Raw genomic sequence first — 24,780 nt, 5'->3', positions numbered from 1 at the left:
GGGACACACTTCTCACTAGATCTAATACAATGAAAAGAAAAACTGTCTTTTTCCCCCTGTGGTCTTAGATGCACATGTGGCTTTTCATACCACACACATCATGTGTCCTTGGAATGAAAGGCCCTTTTGTAACATGCACACACCAGCCAAGGCAACTTAACATCGGGCAGGATTGTTAACTGGGTTCCCTGAAGCCTGCCATGAGCACTGCACTGGCAGCAACACACTGGAGGAGGGATGTGATTGAAGGAATTTGACCAGCTGTATTAAAATAATTCAGGATACACACATCACCATTTCTGTTCCACCTGGGTTCACTACCCTTACTTAATGGAGGTAGTTTTTCAGAGTAAAACTTAGGGAGAGGCCTGATGATTACCAAAACACATCTTGCTGTCACTTGGGATGGCTGAGACATTCTCATGTCTTGTGTTTGAGGGAGTCATTACCGCTTGACAAGCTCTCTCAAAGCCATAGCCACCTTCCTCCCCTGCCTTTACGTCAGAAGGCCAGCAAGAACCATATTTCCCTGGTAGGATTTCCAAGCAATGAGTCTTTATTCTCAAGGCCTGAATGCCTTTGATGCACTTGTGTAGACAGCAGGTAAACAGCCATCAATCAAAGGTTACACTCTGCAAATTTGGAGGATGCATCCCACATATGTCTTAAGAGATCTTCCTGATTTGAAGCAGAAAAGTTAACCGTGCAGCTCCAAGTAGCAGCAGTTCTCTCTCCAAGCATGGGAATATACCTCCTTGAAAGACTACTTTATAAATTAAATTATTCACAAGGAGAGCAGTCCAATCCAGAAATAAAACCTTGTCTTTGTTGCAGAGCCTGGTACAAGGGTGCACATGAAAGGATCTACCAGGTATTTTCAAAGCTGAACAGCCCTAATTTTATCACTGATTTGGGTAGCTTCAGAACAGGCTAGTTGTGTAAATGCCCTCCATCCCTTAAAAAACAAAGCCAAGAACACAGACAAAGAATTTAACAATTTTATTAAAAATTGTACCAGTTATTAGAAAAAAATTAGTATTACAGTATTAAAAAGCACCAAAGAAAGAAAGCACAAAGCAAATATACTGCACAGATACAAAAACAAAAGGAGCTCTGCCCAGTCACCATTGGTACAGGCAGGAGTCCTGGAGGCACACAACCAGGATAAACAAAATGCTACATTCTCACTGGGTCTCAGTCCATGGCAAAGAAGGTGTGTGCACTTCAGGACTAATCCAGACAGAAACCTCACAGGAGAGCATCGGGTTTACTTCTGCAGCAGGACAGTATCATATTCTGGTGAATATCAGAATTCATGGGGAAACCCTCCACTGAGGGAGTTTATTAAGTACATTGCAAATTCTAGCTCACCCTTTTTGAATTCCAGAGGAAGGACTCTGAAGTTTAAGGAAAGAAAAAAAAAGGTATCCCACAAAAGTAGAAAAGTTATGCAGGAAGGGGAGGGAGAAAACGTGAATGCAATTTCACAGTACTCTCAGCAGTGTATTTCACCTAGAAACATGGCAGACTGTACTACCAACCACTGAAGAGAACAGAAGAGATATATGACTAGTTTTACCAAAAACCCCCAACAGTCCAGATGCCCAAGACCAAATTTAGTGGCAGGAATTTCAAATGTACCCATAGGAAACAGACATACAAATCCCTTGGGCTGTTTTGAAATTCCCCTTTTACAAGCCTAACTTCTGACATTTATTTAAGGAGATACTGACAATGTTGTCTTTCCATCACATCAGTCTCTCCCCCTTTTTTCATCCATTTTTTCACTTTTAATATAGTCTGATCAAAGACAGAGCTGAGGAATCTGTGGCGATGCTCTCCTGAAGCTGTGTCCACAAATTGGGGAGACTCCTTTAGATTTAAGAATAACTTTAAACATGCAAAATTTCCATAATAGATTTTAAAAACAGCTTAAGAATCTACCCTTCCCACCCCTCCATTCCCCAAAGGCAGCAAAGAGTCTGAAGACAGAACTGAAACATGGCTTTAAAAACCAGCCCACAGACATTAGGTTTTGCTTCCCAGAAACCAACTTCCAGCATGGGATTCACAGGAAGAGACCCTCCTTTCTGTGGCTAAGGGGGAAGGTGAGGCACATGGAAGAAAGAAGGGGTAGGGGATGTCAGACTGCATTCAGTTTAAGAATACACATACACACACGTGCACACACACACACACACACGCACACACAGTTACATTCCAGTGCATTTGATGTGTTTGGTCTTTTCTGCTTTTCCTGGTGGAGAAGAACTGAGCTGTGTAACACCCGTGTGAACACATGCAAACCAAAGAAACAGAGACCACTGAAGTCTTTAGGAACTGTAAAAGATTGTCCTCGGACCTTTTACCAGTTCCTTGAGGTATTTCTTCTTGCTAAAACAATCAAAGGCAACAGGTAGGCAATTTTGCACATGATCACAAATGCCAGTTTGAAAGACAGACTCTTTTGAAGGACATTATTAAAAACCTTTGTTGTCAAATTGTGCTAATACTCAATAGTGCTTGGTCCATGTGCAGAGCTCCCGTAAGTATGAACAGGCATTCCATGGTCCTTTTATTCCTTATAATCCCGCAGTAAATACCACTGGTAAAACCTCCACGTATCTGCATTCTCATTTGCTCCTAGCACATATGCTGAGTGTTCTCCCTATTTTCCCTTTTAAAATATCATCAATAGCACACCATTCAGCATGTCACAGTCTTACCATTCCCTCCGCTTCAGCAGAGATATGGGTCAGGAACAGCAGCAGAAGGGTGGAATCCATGATAGGGTCACACTGCAATAGCTGCCCCAAGTAATCCTGTTTTTCTTAAAAAAGCCCCAACCCTTCTCCCTTCTCTACTAATGGGCAGAATCTGCAGTTTCCCAGAAGAGCCAAGCACCAAACTAAATGAAGTTCAACCTTGGGTACACCTGCAGTGACTGCTATAGAGCAGCTCCAGGACTATAGCAACCTCACATGCACACGTTGCCTATACGTTTACCCAGGCTTGAGAGGACAAAGTAAATGGCCAGTAGAAAGAAAGTCTTTGCAATCACCCTTTCTACATCAAGAAGGACTGTGTTCCTTGCCTCTATTCTCTTGTTGATACGCAGCTCCGAAGCAAAGGCCGCTAAGTTTCTTTCAGGACTTCTCTAACAAGAGTTGCCAACAAACATTTAAAAACAACCAGCTATTTAAACTGAGATATGTGATCAGTTATGCAGGAATTCAGTGCTACCAGGGATTATCAGCACCTTGGGAGTAGGCTGCAGTCCCACATACAGATCCAAAGGCAACCCTTTCCATCTGAATTCATCCTCTCCCCTGCCTTTGTTGTATCTTACTTAAGGCAGTTTGCAGCTATCCCTGGGCAGTCACTTTGTGATTACTGGCTCAGCTTTCAAGAATTGCAGGAAACAAAAATAAAACTAACTATTCCCTACTAGCACCAGGCTTGCTGGATCCAGGGATAGGCAGGTTACAAGATATTCAAACGGGTGGAAAGTTAGGATGAGATAGGAAGAACTCCGTCCCCTAGGGAAGAGAGCTGAGGTCTGAAGGTATTTTGGAGATCTGGGAACAGCAAGCAAGATACTTCAAGGCTGCTGGTACCATCAGCAGCAGCTCAAGCTCTTCTTCAGAACTGCTCCTTAAAAATAGGAATCGATTTTAGGAGAAAGATCGGACTTTCAAATTGTTAGGCTGTAGTTTTACAACACAGAGAGAAACAGTATCCCCTTCCTTTCACCAAGACAAACTAATATGTAAAAACCCCACCATACCCCTTCACTAACATGACTTAAAGCATGTTCCTTGAACTGTTTCCCCAAAGAATTGATGTATGTCTGTGGCCACACTGCAACAGCTGCTCTGCAGTAAAGATCTCCTGAGTGCATGATCAAGGAGCCTTACTAACATGGAATGGGTGACAAATACATGGGTGCTGTGCATCTGTGTATTCATTCATAAACATGTGAAATCTTACCACTATTTCCTCAAGTAGGTAAGTATGAAATAGCTGCTTGTCCCTAAGTGAATAACCACCCTGCCTCTCCAAATCTACATGAAACAAAATAAGACTTTTGGGTTGACAGAGCATATTTCCTTTCTCCAAGATATGCAGATATCGAATATAATTAAAATATATTATCAGTGGTTGTAAATCTCTGGCACCGGTAACCAGCACACATATTGCAGGAAGTCAGCCTTTGTCTAGCATTAGCTCTATGTCTCCAGTGAAGTACTGTTCAAGGAGATTTTAACTTGAGACCCTGGCATGACCAATTTTGGTAAGTCTGTTGTTACAGTGGGAAATACAGACTGGCAAAGATGTGTCTTTCCCAAAGCCCATTTACTCTATTGAGGCAGGCAGCTTGAGTGAGGAATGGTCTCAGATACTTGTTTCTCCATGATAACAAGAGTCTTACCCTAGATAAACTGGTTGGGTCGCAACACCAGAAAGTCCCAGTACCAGATCTATCTTTAGAGCTTACACATCCAGAGAACAGGCCTCACTGGCCTGTTTTGCAGTCACGCCAAGGGAGAGGGGAAAGGGAAAGTTCACTATGTTTTTTAAGTATCAGATGCACTTCCTGAACTTTTTGTAGTTTGCAGGGCTATTACCACAGAATCATAGATTCATACAACGGTTTGGGATGGAAGGAACATTAAAGATCATCTATTTTCAACCCCCTGCGGTGGGCACGGACATCTTCCACTAGACCAGGTTGCTCAAAGCCCCATCCAGCCTGGCCTTGAACACTGCCAGGAATGGGGTAGACACAGCTTACCGGGGCAACCTGTTCCAGTGCCTCACCATCCTCATACTGAAGAATTGCTTCCTAATGTCTAATAGAAATCCCCTCTGCCTGCTTAAAGCTGTTCCCCCTTATCTTGTCACTACATGCCCTTGTATAAAGTCCCTCTCCAGCTTTCTTGTAAGTACCCTTTAGGTATTGAAGACTGGTATAGGGTCTAGCTTTGCTCCTGATGAAGGGCTTCTGGCAACCAGTGGGAAAACACAAGCATCACATCCGAGGGCATGCCCTGTGGGCAGGCAGCACTGCTGCATTGCTTCCTGAGCCTTAGCACTTCCACTCCTGCCTCTTTAAGAGCTTTTAAGAGTATTCTTAACATCCAGCTTCCCAGAGATCACCAATTCAGTCTCTGCTTGCACTACCACTCACCCTTTCCCCCGCATTTAAGTCTGTGTTCTCCAATGACCAGCAGTTACTCCAAGCAGACTGTGCAAAGCAAGATATTGAAAGCCTCATCTCTGCCATCATGGATAGAGAGTGGCTTTCCATACTCCTGCAGCACAGTCAACAACAGCTATCACGTGTATCCCTCTGGGTAATTCTGTAGTGCACATGCTTAAACAACACAAACCCGAAACCAATCCCCCCTCCTAAATAAATCTCCCACCCTCCCTCTTCATAAAACCCACCCCCCAAAATATTACTTGAGATTCACTGATACGAATTATTAACCATCATGGACAAACATATTACTCTAGCTCTAGCTAGAAAAATAACATAAGAGGAGAAAAAAAAAAGCTTTGCTCACATAAACTCTCCTTATGCTGAAAAAGAGAGTGTGAATACATGCAAGTGAAAAAAGAGTGGGGACCTCTTTCAGGGAGCTAAAGCACATTTTGCCACAGTAGAGCAGGATGCAAACCAAGAGAATGGGGCTGGGAGAGAGGGAGAAAGTCCAAATTTAACTGTGTTCAGCAAACTGTTACCAGACACTACAGTGCAATGATGAGATTATACAAATACCAGAGAAAGCATGAATTAGAGAAGGATAAGCAGAGAAGGGCGGAAGAGAAAGCATATGTGCAAGTAGACTACTTTCCCCGCACAGTAATGCTTAATTTTCAGAGTGGACCAAGAGCTGAATTCCTCAACACCTGAAGTCAACATCTGTAACAAGACTGAAGAGCAATTCTTTGGACAGCTTTTCCTCATACTGGTATCATTTGAGGCCTACAACAAGGTGTAGTGGCAATGCGGAAATGGTCTGAAGAAAATACAGTCTGTATTGCCTTTCTGTTTGTGTTTTACCCTAGCTGTCACTGGGTTTATGAACTAATGATAGTTAAGGCTACAGAGAGTAGCAATCGATATTTAAGGCTACTTCCTTTTGGTAGGGTAATTTTCCTGTGCTCGTCCAATAGTACCAGTCGTGTGGACAAACTTCTGAGTGATACAAACTGGGAACTGTTAAAAGATCTCCCTTGAAGTCATACTACTGCTGCTAGTCAAATATGCTTACAGTAGCCTCCAAACATTACACATTAGAGTAATGGACAGACTGCTTATACAGTGTACAGGTCAGACTAGTTGCTAATTAATTTCCCTGTCAAATCCTGAAGCAAAACTATCGGATGCCTGGGATAGCCTTCCTGACCAACCATATTATAGTACAAGAAAAGAAAACCAAAACAAACACCCATGATAAAACTAATAAAAACATATACATTAGCATTGTAGAAGAATGATGCTTGTGCCATATTCTACGGTTTTTGGCTTTATGCTGGCTCATGGGCACTGTGAACACTGAACTGGAAACAAACAGTGGCAGAAACTAATAGCCACCAGCAACCCCTGCAAGGTTTAATTTTAAGACTGTTCTACTGAAATGATTTTTTGTATTGATGGTAATGACAAAGAACAACTTCATATGAGAAAACTGCAACTGGTGCCCAGTGGAAAGACTGAAGAGATCAGATTTCTTTGTGATGTTCTCTCACACATCATGCAGGTAAATAAACAGTAACCCATGCAGAAAACAAGTAACTTGATGGGTATAAGATACTTGAATGTTTTCATTACTAAAAAGAACTTTCTTTGAGGAGGAATCGAGCATCTCTGCTCTGGAAGATACCCAAAGCATGTTTAGAGTCATCAATCCCAGGCATCATTTTTTACTAGCAGCCAAAATGACACTCCTGCACTCTACCACTGACTAGCACACAGGGCAGAGGAAGCTCTTAGTCTAATACCTGCCTCCCTTGCACAGAGGTCACTGGCGCGAGGAACCAGCAGCAAGCTTTACCAAACACACCCACATTCTGGCTTTCCTTCGACAGTGTTGGACAAGAGCTCCCTGCCTCGCGAGGCAGGCAGCGGCAAAGAAGAGTCCGTAAAAACCCTCAAACTTGAAGACGAGTGTCAGAAATTCAGAGTCCTCACATCCGGCCGGCGGTGTGCAATGTCTCGCCCCCGAACCAGTGTTTGTTCAGTGCTCCCTGCAGACTGGATGCGGCCTGAAACAGGCAGGCGAAGCTCACCTCTGCCCAGTGTGGTTCCTGTTCACCTCTGCGTTTAAGGCCAAGTTGTGTAGGAAGAGAAAAAGCTGCCACCACACTTGATTTCTGTTCTGCTGATGCTGTAGAGGAGAACAGTTGGAGCAAGGTTATTTATATTTCTAAAATTGCAACATACCACTTCTCTTTTCCAATAACAACTCAGTTACACTTTTCAAGAGCAGACACTTTAATCCCATCAGCATAACAAGGGGGTGCAGCAAGGCATGAGGGGGGAGAGGGAAATGATAAGTTCTCCAGAAATAATTGTAGCTCTAACATTACAAAAAGAAAAGAGCAGACCCTTTATGCATTGTGCACAAGAGGATTAAACTTTTTTTTTGTGCTTGTAGGATTTTGCAGAGTTTAGCCAAGTGCTGTTTTTAATCAGATTGGCTTCTGAGCCTTTCAAAAGCCCCAGCTGCATGAACAAACAACCTTTTTTTTTAAAAAAAAAAAAGGCCCAAAAAAAAAAAAAGCCCCCCTTCACCCTGAAAGTAAAAAAAAAAAAGAAAGAAAAAAATATAACTGGTGATCCATCTGTAAGTGATTTGACACCGTGAAGGTCAAAGGGTTAATCTTCAATTTAAACCACACTGCTGAGACAGCAAAACTCTGATTTCATCTAGTACAAGAAAACACATTCGTGCACACACACACTCCCCCACCCTCCCCCCACCACATTTTCCTTCCCAGCATCTCCAAGATAATACTGCCCTTTTTATAGCCACTTTTGACAGTAAGCCATAAATAATCAGCCTTGGAGCCCTTTCCTACTGACTGGAGCCAATTAAACCTTAAGCAAGACCATACTTGAAAACACACAAAAAACCAAAACCAAGAGGTTATTTCAGGTCCCATTGTCAAGGAAGAAACATGGGAGTTGAGTTTCAGGGGGACACCAGACTCTATAACGGAGCTTTGGGGCAGGGACACTGTTCCTTCTTTTGTTATATGTAATCACCCCTGCAAAAGTGGCTCCGATTATACCCCCACGCTCCCGCAGTTTAATGGTATCTCATACAAACAGGTGGGTTTCTCTTTACATTGCCCAGCCTGGGATACTATTTCACCTCAATAACCAACCCTCTATTAGAAGTCAGTCTTTGTTTTCCCATCCAGAATTCCATATTTGCTAAGCAGGACTGATCATTTCTGGAAAACAAAACAAACCAGCCCCAATCTACCCCCTCCCCCTGCCCCAATCCCCAGCAGACAAGGAAATAGAAGACTGGCTTCCAACAACTTTGCCTCAGTACACAGGAGTTCATAAAAAAGCACTGAAGCACATTATATGAACAAGATGTTTCAACTCAGATTAGCCCAACAGGGCAGAACAACCCGGTTGCAAGGCATTCTTTATGTAATCACAAATAAGAGTGAGTTGCACCCAGAGCTGGTGTATTGGAGATGTGTCAATAGATAGCTCTTCAAAGCCCTTCCGGACAGTCATTAAATTATGTTTGTATTTCAGCGCCAGTTAAACCACAAGTACACACAAAACTGGCATCAGAAAATGTGTGTTCAGCTTGCACCTTAGCAGTGCATCATTCTTCTTACACTCAAGACTTAACATTTGTCTTCTGAATTTAGAAGAGTTCACACAGATACCATTATGCATTTCAACACCATTGTGCTTGGAGCATAACCCATGGACAGTGACTCTAAGAGCCTAGTATCATTTATTTTCAAGTAACCAGCCCTGGGTTCAGTCTGTAGTTACTGTCTAGGCAGACATTGCTAGGTTTACAGGTGAAAACAAGCTTTTATAAACTATCCCTTAGGGCTGGGTTACAAAAACCCATTTTGGACTCAAAAAGCAAGATGCTTTCTGTTTTGTTACTCGCCCCTCGGTCTGACCAGGCTTGTCTTTCCTCATCAAACTCCAAAGATTCTTCTTACCCTCCTCCATAGAGCCACATTCTCAAATCTGCTTGAACATGCACATGGGACCACAATGTCTTGATGACATCTAGATATCAAGTTTTTATCAAGCTATTACAGATTAAGTGGACTGTTCTGTTTAACTCTGTGTTAAACACAGATTTCTGGGTAGCATTCAATGAAGTGGCATGTGAGCACAATGCCTTCTTCTGCAGTCTTCTCCTGTAAGGAACTATGATAGGAAAGCATGGAGAAGCATACCATAGATGCTCTTTAGACAATCTGCTTTAGCAGATTATTTTATTCTACTGGCAGCCAAGAGGGTAAAGTGTCTTACAGGGACTTAGTATGGGAAATGACTGTGCCACACTGTCAGGAGGACAAACACATGTAAGACTCCCTGTATTAATGTCCTGCTTCATGTAGAAGGCAGCTTTGTGCTTCTCACACACCATGATAAGTTTCTAAATATTCTGTCTCCTCTTTAAGCTTTACATGTTACCTCACAAGAGAACGATTACTTGTTCTTTGCAGTGATAGGTAAAGGAAGCCACATTCAGTGAATTTTTTTTTGAAGGAGGGGGTCATTTTCAGGAAGGTACTAGGTTTTTTAACTAAGAGTTTTAAAGCTCTACTTTAGGAAAAGTTACGACCTGCAAAAGAACCAGTGGGAAGTGGTATCACAAATCCTGAGAAAAAATCCTTTTTTCTTTTTTTTTTTTAACTTTATATTCTATTGTGTTTGTTTCACTGCCTCTTGAAGCCATTATTTTTGGTACAGCATTTTTGTCCTTTTCCAGTTAAAAATGTTTCCCATTACTTGCCTAAGACACTAGGTGATCACTAAGGTGATTTCCATGCAAGAGCAGAATAGGAATTATTTTACCCTTGTTTCCCGGATCTCAAATCCCTTTATGAAGGATGCTGACACCATTAATTTTGTGAAAAAAATAGAGCACTAGGCTGAGGGCAGCTTTCCAGGTTTTATTCCTAGACCTAGGGTTTGTATTTCCATGGGTCAGTACTCAGACAGCATTTCCTTCCATGGTGGTGTAATCCCACACACACTTTCACTGGCCTGTGTACTGAAGCAGCCTGCTCACACTGTCATCTCCTATACTAGTGCAGAAAAGTGAGCTAGCACAGGACAGTGATCAAGGCCATAAGTAATCCGATAAAGAAGTTGCCTTTACTATGGATCCTAACCCATATGATCCATGGCATCATGTAGTCAAGCTGAAGCTTGTGCCAGCACAACAGAAAGGTTGTAAAGAGGTTGTAAAGAAAGAGGAGTGAGCTGGACTGCTTGTTTCAGTAGCAAGGCTAGCAAACAAGGTTTATAGAGTTATGGCTTCACTTCTGGGCTGATCTGCTTTCCATGGCTCTAATTCAGCATGGGACAAGAGCCACAGAATGGAAATGGCAGACACTCTTTGCAGTAGAGAGTAAACAATTTATGGAAAAAACTGTCCTAGCCTAAAAAATGTCCTTTTCACAACTTTCAGTAGCTTTTCCCTACACAAGCCTCTGCCAAGACCAAAATACTCAAACTTTTCAAGACTGAGGGTTTTTTGGTGTGGTATAATTTAGCTGCCAGGAAGGACAGAAAACCCAGGAGAGTGGCTCCATGAATCTGGCATCTAATTTTTTCAGATGTGATGTTTCAAGTAAATTCCTACAGATTTCTAAGACTCATAACTACTGTAACACAGGTTTATAATTTTCCTATGCTTCACTGTGATGATTTGTCTCTCATCAAAACAATCAATCCCAAGAGTCACTACTGCACAGAAGTATCGGGGATGATGAACACTTCGCCACATCCATGCAGCGGCAACACACTGATCATTTTGACACTTCTATCCCAGGATGGAAAAAAAGCCCCTTCTGCCCTCTGTACTAACTGTAACTAAAGAAGACTAGACTTGTGAGTGCAGTAAGTCAACACAAAGCTGGAAACACATAAAACCATTTCCTATTGCAGCTGCTGCTTTTTAAAGGGGATATCCTTAAGAGTCTGTCTGTCTGAGGCGTTAGCATGAATGCTTCAATGAGTCACAAGGAAAGGCCATTTTACAGGAAAAGTGTCCTCTGCAGCAATAGTACATTAGTGAAGCCTATTCCGTGAACTGCGCTGAACCAAAAGCCAGAATACTGGTAAACAAACACAAAAAGCAAAGACTTTTACTGGAAGCAAATGAAAGAGGGACATGATTGACCCAACGTTTATTCCCTCCCCATAATTAACTCCCAATACATGTTTTACATTGTAAGCATACAGATATGTATCAGTCAAATAGCACCCCAGATGTGAAAAGCCTTCTACTCCTACAAGCCCTTGCATGGGGTGATCAAGGGAAGACCAGGACAGGCAACAGACCTCAAAGAAAATGTTGTTACTCTGACACAGCTCCTTGAATCTTTGAACATAATGTTTAACAGATGAATAGGATTCACTTTTCCACCCAATACATATGTGCCATTAATATCCCTCATCATGCACAGGACGTATGTGGGTCTGGTACATTCCTATCACATATAACGAACAATGCACCTGTCTACCCTCTTGATCTTATGGGCAACTTCTGACTTTGCTTCATGGCTTCCAGATGGTTAACGGTCAAATTCCGATCCCATCTTAACTAGAAGGATTAAAATATGGCCATAAATGGCACTATTAGAGCAAAAGAAGAATAATAATGGCATACGTGTACACAAAAACATCATTCTTCCTTTAATGACTAATACAAGTATTTGCAATAAGTTGTGGGATTTTATTTATTCACTGAAAACAAAAATACTTGCACACCGGGAGCAGTTGCTGACTCATCCCTGAAGGCTGTTTTGGCTGCCAGGTGGCTGGAGGCATATTGTGCTACCACAAAATATGCTTTAGCTCAGAAAGACTAGAAAGCCACAGTCCCCAAGGCAACAGAGGTTACAGAAGGTGTCCCCCGCTGGAGAGAGAAATGCAGGCCAATGGAAGTCAAATACAAATCTTTCCAGCTGTGATTCCTAATGACCAAAGAATAATGCATGTGTAAAAGCAGCAGGGAAAAAAAAAGGAGATGGTAACAGAGAAAAACCAAAAGAGGAGCTTAGTGGCTTCCTCGTGGTGACAGAGACAAGAGGATGAGGATCTTCCTCACGGACCTGCATCCATCTGGCTTGCAAACCCCATGGCTCTCATATGTGGGACTAAACTTGTGGTGGAAAGAGGCATCATCTCAAGTATTGCTTCCTTTCTCAAAGACTCCATCAGGCTTTGCAAAGTAAGGTAAGTGACGTACATTTATGGAAAGAGTATACACAGGAGCAGGCACAGCAGGAGAGATGCAGGCACAGCAGATCCCCATAACTACTTTACAGGCTGCCCAGCCCGAGCAAGGGGGGACGACACTGACCGGGGCCAAGGCACTGGTCCGAGCGGCAAACAGCAATGTTCACTGCCCCAAACCTGCTGCAGGCACAGCTGTGCAGGTGAGCTCGTTCTCAACTTTCTCGTAGCTCAAAAACAAATACGCAGCCACTCGCTCCTTCCTCTCCAAAGCGGGCAGGAAGGGGAAGCAGACAGACGCCATGGCAACAGCCAGCTGACGGCAACCTGGGAAGGGCAACCACGGGCCACCACGTTCCCAGGCCCCCAGCCTTCCCCTTTTGCACCCCTGGGGGGCACACCGCCTTATTTTCCATATATACAGTAAATAAGGGTCTTGTATTTCCATACAGCCACACCTGATGCCACTGTCTACCTGCGCCATGGGGTCTCGGGGGGATTCACCCCCGTAATGCGGGGTATGAGGGTGCAGAAGAGATGCTCAGACCTGGCCTCTGTGCCCAGAAGACACCCACCCTTGCCCACACCCACAGCTGCAAGCAGCAAGCCCAGGCAGGTCTGTTCAGTGAGACCCCAAGTGTGAACTAACAGAGCTGCTTTGCACCTTACTCTGTTGAGCACCGAACCTGCACCGGCTGTGGGGGGGACACTGATCTTTACGTCGCATCCATTTCCTCACCAGCAGCAGAAGGGAAGCGCTCCTCAAACTGCTCAGTGCGCGGGAGACCCCCCCTGGTGATTAAAGCTTACTTCGGAGGGTTGTTAAACTAACACTTTTAACAGTTTTTACAGGAATATATGCTTGCGGAGGGCGGGGGGTGAGCAGGGCTGTCCGGCTGCGAGCGGAGCCCGGGGGCGGGCAGGTGCAGCGCTGGAGCCTGCGGGCACAGCAGCCTCTCGTCAGCAGTTCTGGTGACTCACAGGCTAAATTTAGAGAGCGATATAAACACAGCAGCAGCCGCAGCGCAAACACTGCCCGGCACAGGCGCTCTCACGCACGGCCTCGGCTCCTCCTCGCCCGACGGGACAGACCCCGTCGGGGGCTCTGCTCGGCGGGTGGCTGCAGTGCCCCATCGCCAGCGTCCCGTCAGGCGTTACATCAGGAAAAGCCGAACTGGGGTTAACAGAAGTTGCCTCACCGCTTTTATTTTTAGACCGCTATTCTTTCTGCTGTGGTACGGTCCTCAGAAAGATTGCTTTGCCATTGGCAAGGGTAGCTACCAAGGAGAAACAACAACAACTACAACAAGAAAACCAACAAATACTATAAAAGGCTAGCGGGACATTCTTCTTCAATGGCTTGAAACAAAGGACTCTGCATTTGGGCACTTGCTTTCCTGCCTTTCCACCATAAAATTTAATTGAGTAAAATACAAACATGCACACTCCTCACCATAAATAATCAGTCCAAACATCTCATCATCCCCCTCAGAGATGGCAGTATCTTAATAAGATCAACCAACCTAAGCGGAGGACTGGAGGCAGAACAACTGGGTTCCAATCAGCGATCCCTGTGTGATCTCAGACAAGTTATAACCTGCATTTCCTTGTCTCCCACACTAAAAAAGAAGTGGGATATTACCGCAATTGTTTCTTAATTGAAAAATAATTTCTCAGCTGTCACACTGCTACAAGGAGAAAGCACATTATTACTGTCACAACCAGCATGATGCTGCAAGAGCCAAGGCCATGCAAAAGCGTGTGAGACTACTGGGGTTGTACAGAAGCAGCAGCACTGAATGCTATTTAAATTACACAGCAATACTGCAGGCAGTGTTAGAAATACTGCAAAACAATTTGCATGTGCTGCCCAAAGAATTATTTTGTGCTTTTTAATGTGTGCAATCTTGATATTTTGAGGTTGCGGCCCCACTGCCTTAAGATACTGAAGTCCTGCGTCCAGCAGGCTGAAGGATGCACAGAGTGCTATCGCACAGAGTGCTATTGCACAGAGCTTGCACTGATCTTCTGCCACCCAGCTCCCTTATCCTCTGCCCACTTCCTCTACCAGAGCTAGGCAGGAAGCTTTGCTTTTTAACATCATCTCCTATTTTCAGCAGGAACTAAACCATAATATATCTAAATTTTTTGTCGGCTGAAAGCATAGAGAAGAAGGATAGATTAGGCTGATGCAAAAGTTTTGTGTTTTTTTTTAGTAAACCGATACACAATGCTTGTATGTGACTGTTACATCAACAGTTTGTATAGCCCAGCTTCCAACAGCAGCCTTGTGTGGCTGCAGGAGGAAAGGCAGAGGGCAACAACATGCAATAGCTCCCCCTAATACTCTTCCAGCAAATACTTCGAGCTTAGGACTTCCCGAGTCAGATCGGGTTTCTGTTTATGTAATGTCTCCTTCAATGGCCATAAACTTGTCCCAATTCCCCTTGAACCTAGATAAAACATTGGGATGCACAATATGCCTTGACAAAGCATATAGATAGCTCCACAGAGCTATGTATTGCATTAAAAAATACCTCAGTTTCTTTGAGCTGGCTCCTACTAGCTTAACTTGATTTTGCCTAGTTCTTGTACTGAAATTAGTCCATCCATCTCCTTCATGTCACTTTTGATTTCTGTTTAATATTGCTACCCTCTTGCTTTGTGTCTTTTTTTAGGCTTAGCAGTCCTAGCCCATTTTTTCATTTTTTCATATGGAAGTTTCATCATCCTCTTGCCTTTCTCTGAACCTTTTCCAGTTTTACTGCATCATTTTTGGAAGAAGGAAACCAGAACTGTATGTAACATTCAAGATAAGGGAGAAATATGATTTAAACAGGAGAATAACTATGTTCTTGTTCTCAGTGTCTTAATATACCAAATAATTTCATTCAGATCAGATGTGAAAGGGTCTAACAAGTTTCTGTTAACCTAAATGTCAAGTAATCAGCTCCACAGGCAGCAAGACTTCGTAACAGGTGCTAGACAAGGGCCAGCAGGTTGCTGTGTCATTTGTATGCATAGGGGAAGGTGCACTTTCAAGCCCAAGCTTCACTGTCATTGGTCAAAATGAAAAAAACAAACAAACAAACAAAAAACCAACCAACTAACAATATTATTAAGCAAAAAACCACAAACAAGCCCAAACCAATCTGTCTCCACATCTCCACTAACTGTGAGAATTCCTCTTCCCCCTATGGCACACTCCTTTCTTCAAGCCTAGGATCCCAATTCCATGTCCCTGCAAGAACTTTGCTTTACATTTCAATCTTCTCAACCTCATACCCAACTTAACCCCTGCCCTCCAAACTGGGCTTGTTCATGTCAGCAGTTCTCTGTCCGGTACTCTCCCTCACCATGCTCCTGCATCCTCAGCCGGTAATTCAAGTCCTGCACTGATGGGCAACCCATAGACAGCAGAACTGAAGAGGTGACCCACTACTTTCCACAGCCACAGCAGCACGGGCCAGCAAGCATTAGCTAGCAGCAGAGAAGATCCTGAAACGTACTGAGCTACTTGGGAAAAAAATGAAAGCACTTACCACAAGTCTCAAAGAGACTGCAGATACAAGTAAAGTATGGAGCTGCTGGTACTACAGGCTCAACTGCAGGACAGTTTGAGAGCATTACATTATTAGGAAGCTTTTCTGAACACTCTTCCTAAAATGCAAAGTCATCATAAAGGACAGTTTCCAGAAAACAATTACAGTTTAAAAAAGTTTAAAATTCCCTGAGTGTCCTCAATAAATGATGGAGAAAAGCCTGATGGAGTTTGGAATAAATGATAGACACATAGCACTGTGCACCCAGTCTCTCACACCACTAGGTTTCTGACAAGTGACATGGGCTCCCCGTTGCATAAGCAGAAGTGTCTCAGAGGAGGCCCCAATAACTCTCATGAGAGACAAAGGGGAAAAAGTATGCAAAACGTTATCAAGTTTCACTTTCAAAGGAAAACAACATTTCCTCCTGGACATTTTCAGTGTCATTAACTTGGGGCAAACAGGTACATGCCTCACTGTTCACAGCCTGTGTGGATGCGGGCATTCATCTCCACAGACTGCTTGAGCTCATAGCAGTGACAGCAAGAGAGTTACTTGCTGAATCAATTGGGGAATTTGGAGAAGCAAAGTTTTCTAGCGCTAGATCCACACAGGATTTTTGAGCATGGTCAGCATAACTAAATCAACTGCAGGATTCTTGATGTGTTGGAAAGGGGCTTTGTTGTTGTTTGTAATGCACTTATTTACTCAAGAAAGCTCAGCTCTGATTCAGCATCTGGTTCTCATTGAGGCTCAGCTTTTTTTAAACCAAGCTTTCCAGATGGGTTGACTGAAGCACAAGGAGGTCAAGAGACTTGTCTGAGGTCATACAGCAAGTCAGTGGCTCTGCTTGGACCAGAGCCCAGAACTGTTCAAGGCTACCACTCCTTGGCTCTTAAAGAGACAATTTTATCCCCTGTGAAGTGATCTTATCACCACGAAGAAGAGATGTGATAAAAGCAGTCCCCTCAAAACTGCAGCCTGCTTAGAAAGAGTTATTTTATTTGGAAAAAGCTGTAGCATTCCAGTGTCTCAATGGAGCAAGTCAGATTGAAGGGGTGTGATTCTGATATAGTGTCATCCACCCCACTCTTGTATAACCTCGTGCTCCTATGGGGCGGCTTTACGCTGCTGCTGCCGTCCCTGGTTGTCTGCTTACATCCCATCTAGCAGCATATCATGCTGCAAAAAACACTATCAGCCCAGCACAGGTTGAAGCCCCTTGTCAAGGCAAGAAAACTCAAGTGTACTTGGACCTGAAGCACAGCCCAGGCACTTGTTGCCACAGCTAGTGTGGCACAGGCAGTGCATCGCAGCCAACTGACCAGCAGATCCCTAAACTCAGCTCTGTTCTCCATAATCTCAGAATGCACTCTTTAAGCTCAGCCACAGGCAAGCAGTTCACAGATCCCACAACAAAGGCACACTTGCTCCAAACCAAGAAGGAGCAGACAGGTACTAGGTTCTCCTGCAGAAAGCATGTCTTGGCTCTACCTTTGTTTTCCAGGGCAGCGTGCGAAAAGCACAACAGAGGGAACACTGCCAGAAGCTGCACAGCCTCAGACACGTAAGAGGTACTAAAGAGCTCAAGAAGACATAAATGGTTCTTGCATGTCATTCTGCAGAGCCCTTTGCAAACTGGATCAACCTGTAGCGGGCTCTGCTACTTAGGAACACAAAGTGTTGCTCAAGTCCTTTCTATCACAAATTCAGCATCTTAAGATGAAAAAGCCAGGTTTTAAACTACTGTGTTCTGTTTAATATATTAATGGGAAATGAAACCCTGAAAATTATGTACATGCCAAAAGCAAGCATAGGTGCTGCCAACTCTCTTATTCTTATGAGATGCATACCCAGAAATCTTTTGTATAGCCAAGAACTGCAGAATAATACCATATAGCTTCAGGATCCCAGGGAAGAGATAACAGTGACTCTCCAGGGTTCCCAGTGTGGGCTGGGGTTACACTGTGCATGCGGCTGAGTCCAGTGACAACTTAGTGATGTCAACCCCAGCAGCTATTGCCTGCTCAGTTCCTCTCTGCCAGGGATGTACATTAACCAGCAGCCTTTGTGTCAACACAGCCTTGCTGCTATGGCAGCAGAACAGGAGCCGTACCTGAACTGCCTCAGTCTCACAGACCTCAAGAGCCATAAGAGGGCAACTCTTGGGCTAGCTGGATGCATTACTCCAATGCTGAAAGCTTTTCCTAACTAGCACTGAAAGGGCACACTTGTTTTCTTTCCACACGTTCACAGATAAGATGTTTTTTAGGCTCCAAAAAGAGGCACAGCTTGTTGAAAACCAGGCTTGCTCTCTCTCAGGACCTCACAAGACCACATTGGTGTGACTAACTTTGCGGTATTCTAAATCTGATTGAAGACACCACTCTGGAAAGTTGGTTTTGACCAAATGTTTGAGATGAGCTGGAATGGGACATCCAAATCAGGGATTAGTTTCACAGCAAGATAAATGACAGCCCAGTTTTCCTTGTCCCAGAGACTGCCCCTTTCAAACCACAACACATTGTGAACCAGTTCTCATGTCTCCAGAGGCAGGCTGCTTGCTCTGCAGCAACAGGCTGGGAAGAGTCACTGCACATAGGACAGAGGGGCTCCTGCACAGATCTGTGCCAAAAGCCAAAGAAAATCCTTCATGCAGGGCTGGGAGGGAAGGGATTGGGCATACAATAAAACACTCCACGGGTAACAGTGCTTTGGACACTAGTATGTGGCTCAGTACTCAGTTTTCCTGACAAACAAGAAAGAATCCCTTAACAAATCCAAATGCCAAGGCCTATCCCAGGGTCAGGCTGTGGAGAACCACTGGCTGAACTGCTCTGTCCTGGGGTTAAGTTTTCGGGTTGGGGTTGGGTTTTTTTTTTTCTGTTTTGTTTTCAAATTTAAATGGCTCAGCGGGGTCCCCCCCCCCCCCCCCCCCCTTTACAACTTGTTGCTCTTCCAGTTCAAACAAAGGCAGCAGAACTCCTCCCATGCTGGCCGGCAGCGGACGCTTTTGTTTACTACGCGGCCGCACGCCTGGCTGGCCTGCACCCGCCGCGGGCAGCCCGCCCGGTCCAGCTTCAGCGGGGCCGGGTTGGGTGGGTATTGCTGGATGGGTCTCCACGGCACAGAGATCAGATAGGTACACTCCCCCGAGGTGACAGCTCACGTTACAACCAGTTCCACCACTTCACGCCAAGGGCTCCTCACCGAGATGGTTTCACCTGCCCTGTCCAGCGAGAACCTGGCGAGGGAGAGGGGGGTCTGCAGCTATCTCTGGTGAGAAGGTAGCACTGGGGAAAACCCCACGCAGCCAGCCACACAGCGTATGTTAAAGATCTCGCGGTAGCTTGTTACTCCTGCAATTTGGTAAATGACATTCATGGCTCCATCTGCATTTCCACAGGCTAACCTTCCTGTTACAGCTGCTTTAATCCTCCTGCTATTCGGAGATGAAGAGTTCCAGAACTCCCTCCTCTCTCTGATGGCACAGCGAGGACCAAACCTTTGCACAGCCACAAGCCACATTTTCTGACCAGGACAGAGATCCTCACTTACCTTGAGGAGAATTGCAACAGATCCCACAGTTAACGGAGCACCAGCTCACTTGGGGTGAGATAAGCCTTCTGCCCCTCTCTAAAGTCATGAAGTGTCCGCTTCTTCATATGCAAACAGATACACGTTCTCCTTGCTGGCCTTGCATTGAAGTGGCAAAGTTCTGCCTACTGCCAAACCTCCCACTCTGACAAACTGCATGACCTGGGATTTCCACCTCAACTCAGCAGGGGAAGGAGGGCAAGGCAGAAAGCATCAAGGGATTTAGGGATGCTGGTTTTGCTTTGTTTCTTTGAAGAGCCGGGTTTGCTTTTTTTTTTTTCCCTAAGAAAACAAATCAAGATTCTAGAGTGCGGTTTTCAGACCTGATGGCATATGACAGCTGTCTTTTATTGTGAAGAAGTTAGTCACAAGTCTGAGGCACTAGCTAGGACAGTCTGACAGAGGAGCTGCTAGCAAGTCTACCACGATCTAAATATACACTACAAGAGAACTACCCCTAGATGACAAGGAGTGTCAAAAAAGACTCCAGGCTTGTTGTCATCTTCAAGATGAGGAGCTGATATTAGTCACAGATGGCCAATTGGGCCACAGAAGAGGGGATGCTGGTGGTGAGGACAGTGGAGAAGAAGAGTAAAAGCTGTAATAAGAAGCAAGGGGGAGATCCATGGGGAAAGCCTCAGTGACCCTGTTGCAGATGAGCTGAAAGAGCTGGAATAGCAGCAGCTAATGCAGAACAGCTATCTTCCCAGGCAGTAAATACAATCCCACACATTCTCTTCCCTCCACCTGCTATCTTTAAGATGAGCCAGCAATCTAGCATAAGCAAAATCCATCAGGATACTGCTGCCATTCCATCACTGCTGTCAGTCTGCTGCCTTAGACAACAGCCTTGCTTAGCTGATGCCTGGAGCAAGTCTTCTAGAGCAGAGCTCCTGGGTAGCTACCCCCCACCTACCCCTGCAGAGACACCCTACCCTCTGTATGTGGAGCCGGTGGAACTGGTCAGCAATGCACTGCAACTTCCGTGCAATCTGCACCTCGGCACGCGCTTCCCGCTGACCTTCCTGAGGCTCCTCTTGGAGGTGCGGATCCAACACAAAGTCAGCTGGAGGGATGTGTAAACGGTAACCAGCATTCCCTACAAAACAGATGTCAGAAGAGTCATTCTTCCAGCTCAAAGAATAGTCTTTCTACTCCGTACACTTTACAGAGGGAAGAGCTGCACATAATCCTAAATTTTCGAGTCACGCTGAAGTCCAATTCCTGAAGCCCAATAACTGTGTACCATAAGCATGCAGTAAAGATTTGTATTGATTAAGCAGAGCATTGTGTTGCTTCCCATAATCAAATGACTGGCAGGCTCTTACACTTGGTTCCATTTGCTTGTTTATAGTTCAGTCAAGTGACAATTATGACAATTGACAATTTTTTTATGACAATTCTGCAGTTTTACGAGATCTGTGCCACAAGTTGTCTCCCATTAAAGGTTGCTGTATCTTTTCTGCCAGACTTTTCTCAGTTCTCTGGCATTTAGTGAGACTGATTTGAATTAAAGCTGAATCAGATACACAGAGTGGTGTGGTATCCCATCAGTTACTAGTGAAATACTGGATGGATGTGCTACTTGTCCAACAACTTAACTCCAATAAAGAGCCTAAAAGCTGTCCTGCTAAGTGTAAATTTTTGTATTTCATTCTCTCTAGTGAAAACTTCTTAGTCTCCCTATGTGGATGAGACCACTAGAAGTTAAAAAATGTAGGCAAATTGTAGGATACAAGCACTTAAACATCTAGCAATAACATAAAACATGACAGAGTAAAGCCATAAAGAACAAGAGTGGGAATATTGAAGACAGCAGAAGCAAAGAGCAAGTGCCTGATTCCTGCAGTGGACAAGCAAGGGTAAGAAAATACAAGTTATCTTTCCTGAGGGAGTAGGACCAAAGCAAAATCATTTCAGTCCTTTAATAAAATGCCCTAATGAAAGAAACCTTGCTTGATTGGGGAAGTTCTAGAGGGACAGTTTCCTTGCTGCAAAGGTGGTGACACTGGAGTGCTCTTACCATAGAAGAGTCTCCGGGGCTCTTCAGTGACTCCACAAGGCAACATAACATCCTGACTGGAAGAGGACGGGCTGAGTGTTTGAGTTGCCTTGTCCTGCTGCTCAGGATGCCTGATACCGGGACCACAGCAGTGTGTGAGGGGGAATAGTTGAAACCTCCCCAGAAGACAGCTGTAGGACTGGTTCTGTGTGAAAATGCCAGTTGCAGTCATCTCACCAGGCTGACCTGCAAGTCCAAAGTCATCAGAGTGAAACACGTCATCGTCCAGCCCATCCAGGCTAGAATAATCCTCTTCCAGGTAGCTGGGGCGATCCATTGCTCCTGCAATAAAGGGACATTTGAAGAAACAGCTGAGACACAAGAATGTTGTCAGTGATAGAATGCCTTCTGCTCCAGCAACAAAACACAGCTTTTTTTTTCCTTGCCTGCCTGGCTCTCTCCCTCCCAGTGCTGCCCATTTGCATGGGCAGGAGAGGCAAGTGGTGAAGGTCAGGACTTTGTTTCAAGTGCCAGCCCAGAGAGAAAGTTCACGTGTCTGAGAGTCCACCCACAGCTCCAACCCAACAACTGGTCACAGGGAGGGAGCCAACCTCCAACTTCAGCACATAGAAACTCAAAAAACATTGTCTTAAAAAGTAAACCCAACCCTTCAAATTGCCCCATAGCCATATAGTTTCTTTGGGTCTGCTTTGCTTCCATATTTGAACTTTATAGTATGCCCCATTCACTTTTTTCCCCATATATCACTTACTGATGAAGAAAGGCTCTTGTAATCTCAAGACTGCAAGGCCAGATTTTTAAGAAACCCCAGTGGTTACAAAACTCGAGAGCTGGCAAAGCCATTTCTGTGAAGCTTTCCATAACTTCTCACTAAAAGGGCCAACTTTCAACTTCTCATTTCTTCCCTTAGCTCAACTTAAGACATGTCCCAAACCTGGAAAGGCAGTCACTTCATTACCCCTCTTACCCTCAAGCTTACATGCACTGTCAGTGCATTAGTTCCCCTTACTACTAATGAAAAAGCACTGCTGGTGTCAGTGTTTAAAGGAGGACTTCTTAGTCCTGTAGTTGCCACAGCAAACACTCCTGAGCTCTGCTGCAGCACAAAGCTGAACAAAGATGGCTGAGGAGAAAAAAAGGTAAGTCCTAAATCACTATTTCAGAGCTCTTTGCAAACATATGCCGATTAGAAGCAGATTTACCAAAAATGCTTCAAGTCCCTTTACTGTTACCTGTGCATCTAACCCAATTGGAAGACAGACTCCTAAGAGATCCATCTCCAGGATTTCCACCCAGTTCCAAACAAGGCAGTGAAATTCAACTCTTCTTGTCTCTTCCTTTGCTCTGGTTTGCGAAGCATTTAACAGAACGGAAGACTAGCAAGAGGAATTTCAGGCCTAAAGGAGACATTAATAATAATTTCATAAGGCTGTGTTCAGTGCTCCCCTTGGTACTCCCATTTCCCCCCAGGTGAGCAGCACTTACAACACCAGCTCGCTAGAGGAGACAAAGGGACTGAGCAGTGCAAGAACGATGTGTGCAGGGTGTAACTCGGGGGCACTGTGGTTATGTGCATGTTGTGACATCTCAGCGGTTCACTCAGCTCAGCTACAACCCCCAAAGAGGGGTTTGTAGAGCAGAACAGGTACCAGCCCACAGCTGGCCTGGCTCTCCCGGGTGACAGCAGAACTGTCTTGGCGCAGCACTCGTAAGATACTCATCCATAGCTTAAAGTAGCACACCGAAAGGAATTACGGGCCTTTGGGCACAGCAGCGATGAGCTCCTGCCAGCTCTGCTGCTGGACCGCGGTCACCTGAGAGAGAGGCAGGGCGAGAACGTGTTTTGTCTTTTCAGTAAGCCTTGCCAGGGCTCATCCGGCAGAGCCCCGCTGGGACACTGGCAAGGAAGTGCGACAAGGACACCGAGCTACCCGGGGCAGCCCGAACCCCAGCAGAAGAGGGGTTAGAGAGCAACAGGTTTTGCTCGACCCCCCTCAACACGGTCCGATTCTTTGCGCCGCTCGTCGGGATCCGCCGCGCCCGCGGGCAGCGGCACCGGGGAGCTCGGGCCCTGCCGCACCGACACGGGAGCTCGCAGCCGAACCCCCAGCCCGGGGCTGCGCGCGGAGCCGAGCCGCTGACAGGCTGGTGCGGGGAGCCGGGGGGAGGGCTCAGCGCGCACGTGCGTGCCAGCTTCCCAAAACAAAGCTGGCCGGCCGCGCTCCGGCACCGCCAACTGCTCTTAACTCTTCCCCTCCCGGGACCCAGCCACACGGATTCACTCCCAACCGACGGGGTTAAACGCGGCTCCTTCGGGACACCCGCGCCCGGCGGGACGGCTGGTACTGGCACCGGTGATTACCCACTGCCTACACCAGCGAATCGCTGCCTTCTCTGTGTCCACCGGGCTCATTACCAGCCCGCCCGCACCCCACTTCTGCTCGCTCCCCGGGACGCTGCGGGACCCCCTACAGAACTTGCTTTACACCTCCCGCCCGGGCCGGGACTACGCCGGGGGCAATCGCCTTCCCTGTCACGATCGTGCTCAGCCTTGGTGCCTCCACTGACCGGAGATCTGCCTCCTGAGGGGCCGGCCCCGAGTGGCGAAAGAGCGTCCCGGACACTCACCGAGAAGCGGAACAGGCGTCCCAGGAGGAGCCGCCGCCACCACCGCCGCCGCCGCCGCGTCTCCAACCGCCGAACTGCCGCCACCGCCGCCGGGCGGACCGCGAACAGCTGACGGCGGCCACGCCCCCGCCGAGCCGCGCCCCGCCTCCGCCCGCCGGCCAATGGGCGCTGAGGGGCGGGCACGCCGCGGGGGGCAACCGACGCCGCGCGGGAGGCTCGCCCTGCCCTGCCCGGCTGAGGCGAGCGGTGAGCAAGGGGCAGACCCCGTCGTGCGTCACCCCAGCGGCGAGCACCCCGCTGTGGGAACCCCGGGTACGCCGTTCTCCTCGTCGGTGCCAGGAGCGGAAGGAGGCGTAGGAGAAGGCCCAGCCTGCGGCCCAGAGACAGGGCTGCGTCAGGGGGAGAGCAGCCTTGCTCCGTCCTGTTCCAGGTGGGAGCAGAGGGGCAGCAAACGTCTTTGTCAATTTTCACGAGTCCCAGTGCCAGGATAGGGTAGATCCTGATTCTCCATCGAT

The 24,780-nt window shown here is 46.0% G+C and overlaps 1 protein-coding gene across 2 annotated transcripts; it reads right to left on the bottom strand.

Annotated features, from left to right (window-relative positions):
- Positions 1–984: 984 nt before the first annotated feature.
- Positions 985–23,813, bottom strand: BMF (Bcl2 modifying factor). Of its 2 annotated transcripts, none has more exons than XM_062619296.1 (4): positions 22,870–23,813; positions 21,863–21,958; positions 20,550–20,713; positions 985–7,397 (listed from the first exon to the last, which is right to left on the bottom strand). In XM_062619296.1, exons 2-4 carry the CDS (start codon positions 21,951–21,953, stop codon positions 7,296–7,298), a joined length of 357 nt encoding a protein of 118 aa, XP_062475280.1. In that variant the 5' UTR covers positions 21,954–21,958; positions 22,870–23,813; the 3' UTR covers positions 985–7,295. The 2 variants fall into 2 exon arrangements, with proteins under 2 accessions (XP_062475280.1, XP_062475279.1); XM_062619295.1 differs by having other exon boundaries at positions 21,638–21,958; positions 22,870–23,751.
- Between the last annotated feature and the right edge of the window lie 967 nt (positions 23,814–24,780).

This window comes from Pezoporus occidentalis, unplaced genomic scaffold (genome assembly GCF_034315485.1).
Source record: "Pezoporus occidentalis ecotype Australia unplaced genomic scaffold, CSIRO_AGI_Poc_V1 ctg21, whole genome shotgun sequence".
NCBI lineage: Eukaryota > Metazoa > Chordata > Aves > Psittaciformes > Psittacidae > Pezoporus > Pezoporus occidentalis.
This window is presented reverse-complemented; position numbering and strand designations above follow the sequence as displayed.